At 34.6% G+C, this 17,820-nt stretch overlaps 1 protein-coding gene across 1 annotated transcript in view; it reads right to left on the bottom strand.

The window, feature by feature from the left end:
- Positions 1 to 3,462: 3,462 nt before the first annotated feature.
- LOC112691881 (heparan sulfate glucosamine 3-O-sulfotransferase 5-like) overlaps positions 3,463 to 17,820 on the bottom strand; it is a 51,112-nt gene continuing 36,754 nt past the window's right edge. Inside the window, exon 4 of the mRNA XM_025566315.1 lies at positions 3,463 to 6,517. Coding sequence (XP_025422100.1) covers positions 5,972 to 6,517 — 546 coding nt within the window. The 3' untranslated portion in view covers positions 3,463 to 5,971. The remainder of the gene's footprint in view (positions 6,518 to 17,820) is intronic.

The following is a 17,820-nucleotide window of genomic DNA, read 5'->3' as shown; positions in this document are numbered from 1 at the left end:
AGTATTTTGGCTAATATTATTCGTGTCCTAGTGTTGTGCTCTTGTGTCTATTATTGGTATGAGAAGGGTTCTATTATCCTTTATTTTTTTATTTAGTTTCCGAAACAATTGACACGATTTTATACTATTTTATGGTTGTGTGTATGGTTGTGTGTATGTGTGTGTGTGTGTGTGTGTGTGTGTGTGTGTGTGTGTGTGTGTGTATGTCGGAGAGAGAGAAAAGGAGACAAATGTAGAAAGTGAGAAAAGAGTAAAAAAAAAAAAACTCGCATCCAATAGTGAATTGAACCATAAGTATTCGGTACAAAACGTTATTAATTGGAATATAATATGTGTGTTATGTAAATATATAGAGCATTTAACGAGTCGGGTGTCTGTCGGAAAAATAGTAATAATTTCTTCGTTTGAGTAGTACACACCCTATGCATAATCGGACGCACACGATCACAGTATGATATAATAACATCATTAGGATTTTGTCTTGGTTTATCGTTTTGAACAAAATATACTAGAGGCCTAGTTATACGCGTTCGTTTCGTAAAAGCAGTTCTATGACATTTTATTTCACATAATCCGAGGTTTTGCAGGATGTACTTGGAAACGAAATCATTAGTATTCATTTTGATCAAAACTATAGAAAATGGATTTTACTGCAAAGATAAAATGTGTTTTTTTTTTTTTTATTTTCCGGATTTACTGAGTCTCCTACAAAAATCTTTGTGTTCAACTACTTTAAAACTGGAAAAATTATAGCATTTTTTTTCTTTATAAGTCGGTTAGTGATTGAATGGAAAAATATCACATCGCATTTTTGAACACGTACCAATAGGTGTAATTTGGGGGGGAGGCTTGAGTGTGCTTAGCACCTCCATTTTCGAAATTATCACCTCTAAATGTGTTTACATTAATTTACATTTAAATACTCATTACTCATTATGTATAGAAAAACATAAAAGTTTGTAAGTTTCTTTGTATAAATAAATAAATTTTTATACAATACGAAAATATTTCGCAGTGCGAATTTTTACCATTTTAAGAAAGTTTTTTCCTCACATCTAAAAAAAATATTAAGATTTAAAAAAAAATGATCAATCTAAAGTACCACTGCATGCCAATTTAAAATCTAAAAAAGGTCCTAAAAAAAATTTTGGACCAGTATTTCTATCCGAAAAAGTGCTTAACAAATAATATACAAACATTATTATAAAACCATAATATCCTTCGCTTCAGTCAGAATCTAAAAGTGATCATGTGATAAGACATTTGTGTTTACAGACAGGTAATTCGTTATACGCACAATAAAAATATAAAATCAAAGTGAACAATTTAAATTGAGAAGTATTCATTTATTTACCAAATATTTTAGTAACTGTTGAATTGTACGGTTTACAACCATTAAGGAACATGAAAAAGATAGTGGCACCCCCAGTTTTTTCATTGAAAATTGCGCCCCTGCACGTACCTACTATATTGCTTTTCAAACTATTTCTAATTGACATACCCTTCATCCGATGTAAAATAATTATAGCTCTTTAAGGTGGAAATATTTTTTTGAAAAAACTATTTTAATAATAAGAATTATTTTTATTTTTATTCCTATGCAAACTAAAATTAAACTGTTTATCCCAAAAATTTTATGTATAGTATAGTAGTATAGGTTATAGCTGTTGTATATCGGTTTTTTAGACTGTTCCGCGTGTTGGAGGCCATAGTGAATGGCTCGACTCAAAACGGTAAAAACAATTTGCACCCATCACATCTTTTTTAAAACCCATTTGCGTCCAAAATATTTTTAATAAAAATGTGTAAACCCGTGCAACATTGCCAAATTGTATTCTGGAATACAAGCCATACTATTTGTTTCTCTTTTAAAGTTAAAACTATTTACATAGTGATGAGCGTAATCGAGTGAAAATAATCGAGTTACTTGTTATTGTCATATTGACTAATTTTTTTAAACCCAAAATGTTGAAAAAATTATAAAATTTAAACTATATTATTTAGACAATTATTATTTAAGTACTATAATATTATATTATACTAATCTACTTAATTTAAGTATTTATCATGAAAAAAATAATCTATATTTTAAATCATAATGGCAAGGTTGTATGCGAAAGGGCGCGTATGGGCTATAAATTGGTAGGTAGTACCTTATCTTTCGAGCGCATCTGTCTACATCCCTGGGGGCGAAAATGTACGACTCTGGGGCACAAATAGGCTACAGCCATTCAAACTACAGTTGAAATACGGTTTTTTTCCAATTAGTTGTTTCTACGGAACATTGCATGTCATGTAGGGTAAAGAGAACTTTTATAATTGGACTTTGAGAACATAAACTTAAGTCGGTGGAAATCAGCTATTGCAGTAGTGAAGCAAAAAATATTTTATCTGATATTTCTTGTTCTGTTTCTCTTTTTTCTTTTTTAGATTCTGAATGAAATGAAAAATGTATTATTTATACAATGGTCATACACCGGTGTATGAGTGATTTTTTTTATTTCTTAATAGTTTTCCAAATAATTGAAAAAAGAAAAACTGATGAAAAATTGGAAATATCTTAAATTCTAACGATTTCAATTATTCACTAATAAAATCGCCTTTATGTTTTCAAGTACTTTTTATTTTTGGCTCTGTGTACAAGACTTCGAGCACAAGGATTACTCCAACATCATATTCACAAAATATATCTAATACGATATGTTGTCTAGTTGTTACTTCGAAAGGGATCATTTTACGAATTTCTCAACAGTTTTCTTAATTTTTTGTAAAAACCTAACAAAAAGTCAAAAAAAAACACAACAACATTTGCATTACATCGGGTGAGGAAAAAATTAAATTTTAGTTTTCATCATTATTCAAATTATAATATGCTTACAGATTAGAAATTTTACTTGTTGTTTATATAACAGTTTTTTTATAGATAATATAATTTACAAAAATTTTTTTTTAACTATTATAAAAAGTTGAAATTGTATGTTTTTTCTCGAAAATTTTAAACATACTATAAAAAGTTTCTCGTACGCATCTATTACTGATAAATGAAAACCATTAATATATTAAAAGAATAAAAATAAGTATAGTTTGAATATTGAATTAGAATAAAACGATAGAAAGCCAAAAAAATCTACATTTTGTAGTCATAACTTTATAGAATTTTAAATTTTTATGCTTTTTAATTTTCATAAGTTTTAGATGTACTTTTTATTTTTGCAAATGCTGGAACATCATTTAAAGTTCTACCTTCCCCGTAAAGAACATTTGGTCCTTTTATATGATCGACCATCTTTAGAAATATAAACCGATCCAACTGACCTCTTTCACTCAGAATCGTATTTTTGAGAAGAATGTTACATTGTTTCTAAGATTAAAGAAGTAATACATTTTTCATCCATTTCTGTATCTGACTCGAGCTAGAAGTTATCAATTTATATAATTTTAAATGCGATTGAACCATCGATAAAAGATACTGAATTTTTATTAAATAATAGTGGAATAAGTCCATAAGTTTTTGTAACAACATGCGTTTCCTTAAAGCGCTATGCTTAACCGGTCCGTAACGAAAACTTGCGTGAAAGAAAAATTCGTCAGTTATGTGAAAGATTTGCGATGGTTGTGGTGTTTATTGTAACAATAAAAAAGAACGTTTGGAAATGAAAAAGAAAACCGTTCGTTTAACGCATACAATCATGGCCGTGGTAGTCTCATAATATTTTGATAAATTAATATAACTGTGTATGTGTGTGTGTTGTACCGCGAATAGGTTTTCCCTCATCAACCACCATAATCCTTGATACATAATACATATATCCTTAATACATACGTACGTGTAAGCAAATTTATTAATTTTATCTAATTCGACTATTACACAATACATGTAGTTTACAATAACGGTACAAAAACGAAAACAAAATACATAAAATTCAATAGTAAAATTAATAATATTAATAATAGAGGTAATAATAATGATAATAATAATACACAATGTTATAACGTTCGACAAAATATGATATGTTTTCGTTCGGTAGACATTGTTTACATTTGGGCCAAATCGTTATCACGATATTTGATATGCATACGATAATAATTGATAACAATACGACGATGATATGTATAAATTACGGAGTACAAAACGGGGCCGCGAGGATTCCGGCGCTCGAGGCCGCGGCGGAGTGCGTAGATCGTTTGACGGGAAGAAAAAAAATGAAAAAAAAAAAAAAAAACCGTCGTCCGAACACTGCGCATTCCAACCGCTAATGGTCACGCGGATTTGGTTACGTTTTCAGTAATGTTCGTGCAAAACCCCGAGGTCGAGGAACGGAATCCTGCGCGGCTGATATCCTGTACGACTTCTGCCCGTACCGCGGACATTATTCATAACGCACGTGGTGCAGACAGGTTTCACGATAGTTTTAAACGCGAACGCAATCGTAACACGACAATAGTACACGAATTATGAATACGCTACGATGGAAACACGTTGTGATATGTTTATGGTTACCTTAAAATACAACATTACAGTACAACAGTAATGATAATAATAATAATAATAATATATATATATGTATATAAATGTATATGCTTAATAATTACTCGAAAAAAAGTCTATTCAGTTGATATGATCGGTTTCGTAACGTTAAAAACGAAATCAAAAAACAGTAGGTAAATACATTATATAATATAATAGCGAACAAACGAACGAAACGCGCGTTCAACGCGACATTGTACATAACAAATATGTATAAACGTGTGTATATATATATATATATGTGTGTGTGTGTGCGTGTAAAATTCGAATCGAGCGCATATCGTCGGAAACGACGAGAATTTAATGTTACGGATTATTGCTGATCGGCATTTGTTAACAATAATGTGACGGTAATCGGCTACATTCGACCGCTAGCGCCGATGATATCTCCTTGACCGAGGTTATTTTGGTAAACGGTTAGAGGATGTGTCTTACCGTTTACGCATTTGTACTATGCTATGAACGCGTCGAGGTGCGTACAGATCTGTCGGGTTGTAAAGAGTTATTTCCGGTATTCGATATGGCGACAATGGTTGTTCGGCGGTGTTTTTATTTCTCGGCCGACCGAGATCGGATATCGCACCGTTTTCGGGTCGCGTGACGACATGTTTTCACGGGAAACGTGGCGGGGCGGTTAGGCGCAAAAGAGCACCGGGGTTTGTCGGACGAAAGGGATCGCGGGTCCGGGACCCGGTCCGTGAGACGTACGAATCCGATCCGGGCTGAAACTGACGCGAACTAACGAAACACTCGGTTTGAAAAACTGCCGGAACAAAACACACGATGACCTCACCGGTATATCGAAACGTTGGCTTTTCTACAGGTTTTTACGTGTTGGTTTTATCGTTATTGTCGCGTGTAAGATTTTTCCATACATATATATCGGTTTGTGTCACTCGAAGATTCATACGTTTATTTGTTTTTTATTTTTTTTCTCACGACCGGTGTCGATTGTTTTGTATCGGTGTTCGCGGATCGAGGAGTTCAAATATCCGATCGGTTGCGCGTTGAAACGCGGGAGAAAACCGGTGGCGCTGTCCTGATAAACGTGTGCCATTGAAACGTCCGGAACCAACCTAAAAACCCTTCTCGTTACACACATACACATATATATTTATTTACGAACGGGCCCCGAGTGCGACGCGTTACGCGACGTATTTCGTGGTGAAAGAAGAAGAAGAAAAGGAAGAAAAAAAAAAATGAAAAATATTGCGCGTACAAACGAGTGCGCGTTACGGTTTATCGCGACTATGTCCTTTGTGACATCGCGGTATTATTATATTATATATTTATTCCCTGTAGTATATAAAAAAAAAAAAAAAAAAAATTAAAAATTGTAAAAAAAAATCGTAAAACGTTAAAAGTACAAATAAAACGATGAAACGGAAACACCGTCGAATTATCACCATCGATCCCCTTCTCCCCTGATCGCTGACGTGACAATCACTTCTCCGGCCACCCGAAGTCCTGGCCCAGCACTTCGTACAGCTTCTGGTTGTGGTGACCGAAGTGCTCGCGGAGCTTGGACACCACGGATGGACGGACGTCCGGATGCTTGCGTCCCTTGGTCTCCTTCAGGCACTTGTCCACCGAATCGTAACGCAGGCAGTAGAACCCTTTCGTCCGGTTGAAGTAGAAGTTGTCCGCGCCGATCCGGTGCTCCAGCCCCAGGAACGTCTCGATGCGCTTCAGCTCGGACACCGGATTGGTGATGAGCCGGTCGCCGTTGACCACGAACAGCTGGTCCCGCGGGAACACGTCCAGCCACCGGTAAACGTGGTTGTGGTACGTGGACACGGCGATCGGTCGGTAATTGGTGTTGACCGTGCCGTCCGGCCGGATCACCAGCTGCTCGAACGACCGGCTGCTCCGGTTGGCCATCGGGTTGCTGTGCAGCTGCGTGTAGTCCGATATGGCCCTGATCACCGGCTCCCGCAGGATCAGCAGTAGTTTCACGCTCGAGTTCATCGCCTTGATGCGTTCCGGTACCTGTGGGCCATCATAACGGTACGATTATTATTTTGAAAACTGTTATTTTTTTAAGCGTATTTGTGGTGCCTATAATTATTATTTTTATTTTTTTTTTGTGCTTGGTCCGCGAATACGAATTGTTTGCGTGCGCAACGGTAACAGAACGATTTTAATATATTTTATTCGAGGTCTTGGCGAACGAGCCGCAGCCGCAGTTGGTGTGTAACTTCGTCACGTGCGGTCGAATGACTCTAAGGATTTGGATTGCGATAATGCTACGGAGTTACTAGAATGGAAAGTTTCTTCTGCGATCTGAAAATTTGGAAGCGAAAGGTCAACGTGAACGGTATCTTTATTACGGTTGTGTTATCAGTTGACATTTTTAGTGTTTATTGGTGTTTAAAGGTCAGGTTATTGAGGAGTGATCAAAAGTGTTTGCGATAAGTTTGAAAGGTGCTTAAAAAGTTGGTTTTTATTATTATTCGTAGGAAATTCATTCGCGTTAGTAATTCGGATGCCTTCGCGTATGAAATTTGATTTGTCGAGAAGTCATCGGTGAGAAGTTGTTAAGAATAGAAGTTTATTGAAATCAGATGGTTTCGATCGTTTGTGATTTTTTTTTAACACATTGGGCAGTCATCCATCCGAAAAACTAGCAATGCCGTGTGGTGTTTCACCGCAGCACTAATCGATAACTGCATTGCTACTGCGCCAACTTATATTATTACTACTATCGATTTTTTTTTTCATTACTTATTTATTCAATGCATAAATTATTACACGCAAACATCTCCGCAATACGCGTAGAAATTTATGCGAAACGAATTCGCAAAGTTCAAACACATATGAATTGGTCCTGGTCGATTGAACGTATACATTTCAATAGTTCAACTATGAGTACAACTCGAGTTCATTGTTATTATGTTTTACTCTTTTACTATCTCCCGGTGGTTCGAAGATAGGCCAACATTTACTTTGAATAATAATAATAATAATAAAAAAAAAAAAAAAAAAAAAAACTTAAGGTATTACATTTCTACTTCCGTAGTAAGTTGTATAATTCGTATTGTTTATTTTAATATGAATAATCAGGTGAAAAAATGTTCAGAAATCGTGCAACGGTTTTGCCATGTGGAGTTCGCGTATGTTAAATGGAAACGAAAACCATAGCAATAATATTAAATTTATAAATTATAAAATAAAATAATAATCGTTATATTAGTTTTTTAGTTTTTTTGTTTTAAAAGTTCTAACCAAAACAAAATCCAATAAAAATAAATAACAACAACTTTTTTGCAACCGGTTAACTATATCGATATTATATTTTATCATTAACTTTATCTTTATCGATTATAATTGTATATATCGTATAGATTTTATATTCTGATACTATTGTTTGATGTTTTTTAATCGTTTCTTACAAAAGTCATCTCCAAGCCTTCCGCGTAGTCTGTATTCTATATTACTTTAAAATTCAAGCTTATCGCTTCGATGGATATTATTAAGTGAAAGTTTAGCTAATTCCAATCAAGTTAGAAAACGGTATATTCTTTTTATTATCTTCGAGACTTGCCAATGTTATTTCATTTCGTTATAAATTAACGAGTACTTTTATTTGAATAGATTTTTTCATTTTTTGTTTATATCAAATAATACGGAATAATATATTAGAATGAATTTCAATTTGCATTTTTTTCGCCTCTAATTTTTCTTTTTTTTTTTTTAAATTGATGTAGTTCACATTTCAAGTGATATATCAATAATAACGAAAAGCCGTTAAATAAAATGATGTTATTGTACTATTAATTCAGGTCGACTTAAAATGTAGGTTGTTTTAAAGTTTAACTTACACATCCGTATAATGATAATTTTAATAAACTTTACGAACTAGGCCAGATTTGTTTAAAAAATTCCATAGATACTTCAATATTATACTGTTTATCGTTTACTAAATTCAATTATATTTACTATAACCTTAATATTTAATAAATTTTATAACTAAATACGTGCATACATTTTGTGCGCTTTAGACTTTGATGATTACACGTATGTATTTGAGGCGTATAAATAACTTGGTTTTATTGGGTGTGAATAATTATAAAAAAAAAAAAAAACCCGAACTGACGACGGCGATAACGGCATAACGATAAAAGAAATATATTACTATTTCCGCGTCCACTGAGAGCTGTCAACAGTAGTATACCTAATTTCATTCAAATGTGACGCATGTGAAATATTTGAAACGAAAACCTTTTATTTCCTTTCTCCATCTTTTATTAACCGTACATTTTATTTTAGTTTTTCAAAATGTAACTAGCGTATTATTTTATCGTCACCCGTTGTAGCAGTTACTCAGTCGTATATAAAACCGATTAAAAAGCGGAACGAATATTTGTTTGTGGTTAAATTTATAAATTATTTAACAAAAAACGTGATTATTATAATAATGTTGTTTTCAAATTGCCACAAATTCTTGGTGTAGGCGAGTATGTGTTGAAATATATAAATATATATTTATGAATCGGAACTTTTGCGTGTACACCTTTTTCAAGGACGAGCCATTAAAAATCATAAAATAAATAAAAAAGGAATAAAAGTTGCAATATCATTTCTGCTTGCGTACGTCGAGGAAGTTCTACAAACCAACTTTAAGGTATTGTTTACATAAAATCTAAATAGCATAGAAACATGTAACGAGAAGTCGAAATTCCGAAGACATTCTGTTGATATAAATAATGAAAAAAAAACAAAGAAATAATAATCCTAACAATAGTAATTGACGTCGTGAAAGTATTGGATTATTTGAAAAAAAACGAAAGTAATCGTACATCGAAAATGTAATTAAAAACCCTTCGAATATCGTACCGCGATAATTATGATTAGGGGTTTCATGCCCCAAAAGTTTCGGTACGGAAGGGCGAGCGTATCGAGTTCAGTACGCACACTGAATGGGTTGAAGTGGTTTCCAGAGGCAACAATGGTGCATCCGTGGTAGGAGATCAAGTCCTACGTAGAACAATCGTGGGCCTAAAAGGATTCGTTGAACATACACTACACGAGTATGACAATGACGTGTACCGCAGAGACATATTTCCTTACCGCGTTGACAATAAAATAATAAATAAAATAAAATAAATTTCCAGCAATAAAATTTATTTAGCGTATTTTTTTAATTATTTTTTTTCTCCGTCAGCGAAATCCAAAAGGTCTAAAAAAACAGTAACATATTAAATATGTTATAGACGTTCTTCTCACAAACACACATAAATAGTACTTCGTTAGTAACATCATATAATATACGTACTAAATCATGATATGTACTATTGTACGCAGTGATGGCGCGAAGGGTATGCGGAAAGTGCAATCGCACAGGGCCTCACGTTTATAATTCACACAGGGCCTCGCAAATCATAGCGCCGACACTGATTATATGCTGTAGACCAGCGGTTCTAAAACTGTGGTACGTGTATTATTAGAGATACGCGAAAGACTACATGGTGGTAGAACGGAAATTAAAATTTTGATATTCAATTCATATATTCATTTAAAAACACTAATAAATTTATATTTCAAAATAAATTATAATTTTATTGTATTATTTGACTGCCTTTTTACTTAAAATAAATGTATTTAACTGTATAAAATTTGTACAGTTCTGTTAACGGTTAGATTTTTGATTAGGAAATTGACGGTGCTCTTCTTTATACGTTACAAATTTACAATACCTAATTTATTCAATATTTTTTAATTTAATTTAATAAATTCATCGAAGTATTCATGAAAAAAAAAAAGACAGACAAATCGATTCGGAATTCAAAAATATTACTGATCAACTGTATAATTATATTTATTATTTATTTTTAAACCATAGTTTTCTTATTTTTTGATTTTTTATTATTTCTTGTACAACATATATCATAAGCGTATATTAAAAGGTTTTTTATACACAAACAATTTTATTATATTTAAAAAATCTAGAAGAATTGTTGGTAAATTCAAAGTTGAGATACTTAAAAAGGAGGAAAATCGTTGTGCCCTAGATTCAATGAACCCCGAGAGCCGCCACTGGTACTGAACATCTATGTTTGACCCCGGGACTTATTTATGGTGAGGGAAAATGAAACTTTGACAGGAAATGGTAACCTTCTGGAAGTTATTCGCAAAACCATCGGACTCACTGGTACGCGCGGAACATAAGCAAGTTGTTCTACTGCTGGCCCCGTAATGATGGTCACCGTGATTATACTGTCAAGTAACTCTTTTATCGCTAGTTTTATGCCATTACGCATGTAGAGAGCGCTCAAGTTTCATCATGATTGGAATGCCGACATAAAACTTAAGTTTGTGAGGGGATCGGCTAGAGTGGTACAAAGAATTTAGAAATTATTGAAGATAGCGCACTGTATCCTCGATATTATACATCGTGACTTATACAGTTTGACTTTACCGGGAATTCCTTGTAAAATCAGTTTCTTTAATTCATTCACCGCATCGTTTCTGGGTGACACTATTGCCATCGAACAAATCCAGTGATCATTTTTTTCCAATTCATTTTTAAGACCGGGATATTTTACATCTTATAGATGTTCTAATCTACGGGGTCAGTGGCGTATCCACGGGGGTGGTTTTGGGGGTTCAAATCACTCCTTTCGGCTTTTTTTTTCAATGTTATTCTTAATAATTTCTTGCGTTTTGTTACGGTCAATATCAATAGATCAGTTGTATTTAATATTAACCAATTAACTAAGTATCCAAATATGAAAATGTAATATTATATACAGATAACTCTATAATACGGGTGATCATAAATATTGTCATTGTATATTATTGATTAGAAGAGCGTATATTAGTTTTATAATTAGGTATTTTAGGTATTTTTCACAAAACAATAATTACAATCAATAAGTATTATTATTTGAATCTTGGAAATATTATAGTTATTTCTTTCTTTCTTATCCGAGAAGTTGTATGAACAAGTTGACGTCTTTACATTTATAGGCTTACGTTCCACAGAATTAAAATGGTGTCTGTTAACAAAATTAATTAATTTTATAGTACTAAATAATTTTTTTAGAATATTGTATTATATATACGGTATAGTTTATTATATTATAACTAGTAGATATTATAAAATATGATTTGTGTTTTATAATTAAATAGTTTTAGGCTTATTCAGAAAGTGATAAAAAACCATCGGGAAAAATTGATTCTTTTTTTTTACCTTTTACCTATGTTAAAAAAACTAAAAGTAAATGTATAAATTTAAATCTTACAAAATAAATTTTAATATATACACACACACACACACACACATATATATATATATATATATATATATATTATGTTGCAGATATATTTTTATTCCTGTAACCACCCATCTGGATATGCCATTGTTTGGGCTATGTAGCCCAATCTATAGTCAAGTTAAATTTCAGCGCTTCGGATTATTTCCATACAATAAGCTTTTATTATATCACACGTGCTTACCCAATATAAAATATCACCACACGCAAATGCTGCGCCATCAATCTTTTATATTTAATACACAATAGAGGTTTTATTTTTTTATTTTTAGAAGATACGTAGTTCCGCGGAATTTTGTATAGAACCGCCAAGAAAAATATTTTCAAATATTCTAGTGAGCATATGCTGATAAATTAATGCATCAGTTCGTTTTTTATCGGAGTCGATTGACAAATACTGTTATTTCACATTAAAAAATATTATGATATTAATCACAATCAGAGATATAGCCTATGTCACTCAGTAACAGTGTAGCCTTCTACTGGTGAAATAATTTTCGAAATAGGTTCAATAGTTCCAGAGATTACTACCTACGAATAAACTCACAAATTTCCAAACATTACTTCTTTACAATATTATAGTATGGATATATTTGAAAACACCATTAGCGCAAATTAACTACAGGGAATGTTGAAAAAACGGCCGAAAGAATAACGCAATAATACGTGATACGATCCGTAACATGAATACATTTTTCTGTTCCCCGCTGACGTTATCTCGAGGAGAAAATCTAAAATATGACGAGTACCTACTAGTTAATACTATCTCTCCGTTTGTTTATATGCATAAATAAATTTAAATGCACGCGCGCGCGCGTGCTTGTTCATGAAAGTCTTGCATATTTCATTTTCCCGAAAGGTCGCGTGCTTTCGTTTTTATGGTGTGATTAAACGATGAAATAAAATTTGGTCGCAGACAACGCGCAGCTAATAAGAAACGAGATGTGGAAACAAATGTTCAACGGTAAGGGCAGTGTTGATAGGAGGGACAGGGTTGAGGGTCGATAGTGTAATCATAATTGTTCACCGGTGCTGCTACACCGCGACCTGATCTCGTATATTTGGACGTTTTAACACGTCGCAATGATATGAAACGTAACGCAATACACCGCGATGAATAGTAAACAGTGTGCAGTTTTAAATTTGAACGATTCCCAGTGTATGTACGAGTCCAAATATTTTGACATCGTTGCACCAACAGTTCCAGAGAAATTAACTGGATAGTAATCCGCGAAAAAAGAATTGAAAAAACTGTTTCCGTCCGTTTGTAAACAAAAGTACGTACTGCCTACCACTGGACGAGGTATAGAAAGTCTGTGTTTTGGAAAACATATAGTCTTACCGAACGCGTACATTTTCCGTACATCGACATTTGAAATATTGCATAGTTCAAGCACAGAATTGGGGGATGAGTACGAGTAGGTTTGAAAAATCATCCTGTACGTACACCACTGCAGTGCCTTTACTCGCGAATCGTCCAGTACGTTTTGCACGGGTGTAGTTTTATTAAAATACGATGGCTTTTCTGTTTTTCAATTACGCATGAATGCTCGTACGGCTATAAAGTATGAAAGTGTATTGATGTCATTCTTCAGCGGTAACCTAACCGACGCTGTTTCGGGCACTAGTAGCTGTACACGTGTTTCGACTGACGTGTCACTATTTAAGTGCAGTGGTTTTCGGATTAACGCCTTCACGGAACAAACTCACTGTTGAAAACCGAAAAATTTTTTCATTTTTTTTTTTTATTTCCGCCGAAATCCGACGGAGCGGAACAACGCGCTCGGGACAATAACCGTCATCGTGCGCGCACATAAGCTCTACTTTCATCTCGACAAAACCTCGTGTACATGTATATTATTCTACGTACGTACGATGTGTATACATGGTTCGTTCAATTTCACGAGTGCAGTTTATAAACCATTTATTTCGTATTTGCCGTAACGCGCGACGAAAACGGGGACCGTATAATTTATTCGCAATTTTTTTTTCATGCTTTTTATTGTTCACGTCGGTCCGTTAGCCCGAGGAGAGCATTTTCTCCCTCTCTCTCTCTCTCTCCCTTTAATGATTCCACGTCGACTTGACGTTTTCGAACAATCGTGTAGCGAGTTTATTTCCATTCGCCTTCGGATTGTTTTAGGATAGTTTTTGGAAGATAAATAATACACTCAAACATTTACAGCGACGAGTAGAATAATAGTCTTTACCAAGTTCATTCCGGTCCGTCCACTACCAATCATACGTTGCGACAGTTACGGGCGATGTTTAATACGAAAAGAATCGTGACCTCAAGGATTTCGGGATTAGTCGTGAAGAAGCGTGTTTCGCTCGTTATTACTTTTTGAATACATATATATATATATATACTCGTATTATGTACTTGGGATTGGAATATTATATTGTTTTCGTCATCGTTGTACAACTAATTCCCAATGTTATAGTATGGGTTGTTCAAGAGTACCTCTCTTGAACTTTGGCACTACAGGGTCAAGAATCAACCAGAATTAAGATATTTTTCTTGGACGGCAACTTAATTAAATCGATTATGCGTAAATCTTCCAATTAAACTAGTAATGAATTCACTCCGACAATGTTTATCAATTATTCGTGACCGTAGTTGAAGTGTAGATAAAATAATAATATTATTTCACCTTGATATTGTATTGCTGTTTGTGGCCAGGATTATTGTAATCATTAGGTCCGTAGCTAAAATTCGAAGTGGAAAAAACTTAGACAGTTTATTTTAAACAAACTGATAACAAAAAAAAAAAAAAAAAAATTGAATAATAATAATAAAATGATTGAGTATTAGTGAAACAAATGGAGGGATGATTGAAATGATTCTGTGAGTATGATACGAGAATGGTAGAGGTATAGATCGTGAAATAATGAGAATTGGATATGTATGCATATATAGAATGATCTGTAGTCGAAAGTGATGTTGAGGGGAATAAAATATCATTATAGTCGGTTGAATTTGGTGCTTTATCGATCGCGCCAACGTGATAATTACTATTTGAGTAAACTTTAACGGTGAAATGTACGTCTTCTAACTTTGTAAAAATATAATATTTTAAAATATTAAGAACACAATGAAAACGATAACGATATGTTGTTTTATATATAACATTTAAATATTGGTCACATATTGTTATCGAATTACCTAATGTAATATTTTTCATTTAATTTCATGTTGGTTAGATATTATTTATTGCATACTGATTTGGCATGCAAGAGGGATAGAAAAAACCTCTATAACTCACTTTAATATATGGGATTCTAGTCCCGCCATTAATTTTACTCCAGTTGCGCTCGTACCTATGTACACTGACAACCCTACCCGTGCATCGCTGATATAAATCCTAACTATGATTCAATGGTGTGTTTAAAGAGGAGTTTGTTTGGAGGGTTTGATTCCCTCCGATTACGCGGCGTGACTTCGAAACTTTTGCCCGGTGGTAAAATTTACATAGCGCGTAACTGCGTCCCCAGTGTGGATGAAAAGGCTTAAGTGAAGCTTCACGTGAAGGCCTCCGACAAAAATACCCCACGAAACGCCACAGTCCACAGTGCGGGTTTAATGTTGTGTTTATTTATTTATCCCCCCCTCCCCGGTAGTCCATACGATTTATGTCTTGAGCTGCCGTAAAATATTTTCGGAATTTATCCATCTCGTTCGGACAATGTTTTAAAACGTGTGCAAATATTTGCTTTAGTCCATTTCTCGTATACACACTGAAATCCAAATATGGAATAACTAAGCGACGCCCTTAGTAGTTTACGAAAAAAATAGAAGTTCACGTTGCGTTTATGCGCGCGGGCAATAATTCGCCTAGCCCACTTATACGACACCGCTCCCGTTCAACAAGTCCTTACGTAATACGTTGACGGCGGTTTTCATTGTTTTATTCTTCTGGCGAAACACTGCAAGATTATTGTCTCCTCATCACGCCACAACACATTTATTCTTCGTCTGACCAGCGTTATGAATCCATAACATACGCAACAATAATAATAGCCCGTGTCAAACTTTAAATTTTGCTGGCGTCGCTTTTCTCCCACGATCCCCATAACTGAAAAGTTGCCATCATCGTCGAACAGTTATAGATTTTTCGGGGTCGATTACTTAATTTGGATAGCAAAATATTGTACTCTGATGAGGCGCGAGGGTCGTACAGATAATTTAACTAAACATGAAATTAATCAACTACACATTTGTGTAAACCAATCGCACGTTTGATCATATTTATACGAAAACAATTGTAAAACATGCGTACATTATCCGGTTAGTCAATATATTATCATAATTGCTGTAGGTAAATTCGCAAGCATTCGTATTCGTATGTTAAGTTTGTAAAAACAATCAATAAATATTCAAAACTCAATGTATTCGATGAAATGTTTATATAGTAAAAGTTTTACGCACTGTGTAATACTTATTTCAAAATTGTTTTCAATCGCTATTTTTGAAACAATATGAAACGGTAATTTGCACTCCTTTGGATCTGTTCGACGGTCGATTAGGAATTATCTAATGGGGAATTTATTATGACACGCTTAAACGACTAACATAAGTTATTAATGTACAGTAAAAATACAGTTATAAATAAAACTCGATGGTATCTGCATATTATTATGTGGTCCTGTAAAAACCGATTTTTTACAAAGGGAAATATATAATTTAGCTGCGACGCGTGGAACTCCGGTCGAATACTTGCAACGATAATATTACATCGTGCAGCTGGTACTGTATATCAAACGCGTTATTTCGCGATGAGCTTATAGAAAAAATGTAACGTAAACGTACCAGTGCGTCGGTAACGTCAAAGGAACTTGTCTGGATACCAAGGATCGATAATTATTGTGTGGTAGTAACGTGTGTTATCCGTACTGCATTATACAGTTGGAAAATTATTTTTTTTTTTTTATTTTATTTATTTATTTTTTTTAATACTTAGCTTTTGATCGATAAACGGCTGCTGCGAGGATAGAATATTAGCGAATTTTCTATTTTATAGGTTTTCCAGACTTCGTGGTACACAAAGTTGATTTCCGGCGTTTCAGACGGGCGCGCGGTGCGCTCTTTGAAAAGATCAAACGATTACGGTTCTTGTGCGAAGCTCGAGCGATCCGAGCGTTTCCCTTAATTTGCATAAATATATCCAATGCGGTATACATGATACGTGGGTATACGAATTAAGAACAACTGTAAGAATTTCGCATTTACTGCGCAGCCCTTATCTGGAGCGTAATTATCTTATTGCGTTTCCCGTGCAAAAACTCGTATCGAAATCATCGTTATCGATCGTGTCGCGCGAGCCGACGTTTCGCCGGAGTAAAAATGAAAAATATATCGATGACGCGATATTAACGGGGGTCTCGGCGGCAGTGGAAAAATATTTCGCCGCGGTCGTGCTCCAGAAACGACAACGGGATGGAATCGCAAAACTTTTTCGGAACCTCGAACGGACTATCGAAACTGTACGGTCGTGCGCGGTGCCGCAATAACCGGGTACGGCCCCGGCCTGTAATAGGGCCCGATTATGATATTCGCCAAATATGTCGAAAGCATGAAAACAAAAATCGTTTTGTATTAACAGTTATTGATGGAGGTCGGACGATAATTGATTGATTTTATTTTGTCGTAAATCAACGTTTTTTTTTTTTTTTTTGCATTATCGAAATTAAAAAAATACATCGGCCGCGACCGATCAAAGGTACGGTTTCGCTACAGAGTCCGGACGCGGGTCGGAGGTGGTCATTCGTTTCGTTTACATACGATTCAAAGTCGATGTAGTCGCGGCACCGGCCGTGTGCGATTCGAACGGATTGTCGTATCGTTTAAATCTCGGCTCGACCGTGAAACGGTACCGTCGAACGCGGAGTTGCCCGGTCTTCGAGCGGAATAGGACGAGTCTTCGAGCGGAGTTGCCCGGTCTTCGAGCGGAATAAGACGAGTCTTCGAGCGGAGTTGCCCGGTCTTCGAGCGGAATAAGACGAGTCTTCGAGCGGAGT

This window comes from Sipha flava, unplaced genomic scaffold (genome assembly GCF_003268045.1).
Source record: "Sipha flava isolate LNK unplaced genomic scaffold, YSA_version1 67_pilon_pilon, whole genome shotgun sequence".
Taxonomy (NCBI): Eukaryota; Metazoa; Arthropoda; class Insecta; order Hemiptera; family Aphididae; genus Sipha; species Sipha flava.
The sequence above is the reverse complement of the archived record's forward strand: the minus strand, read 5'-3'. Positions and strand labels throughout refer to the sequence as shown.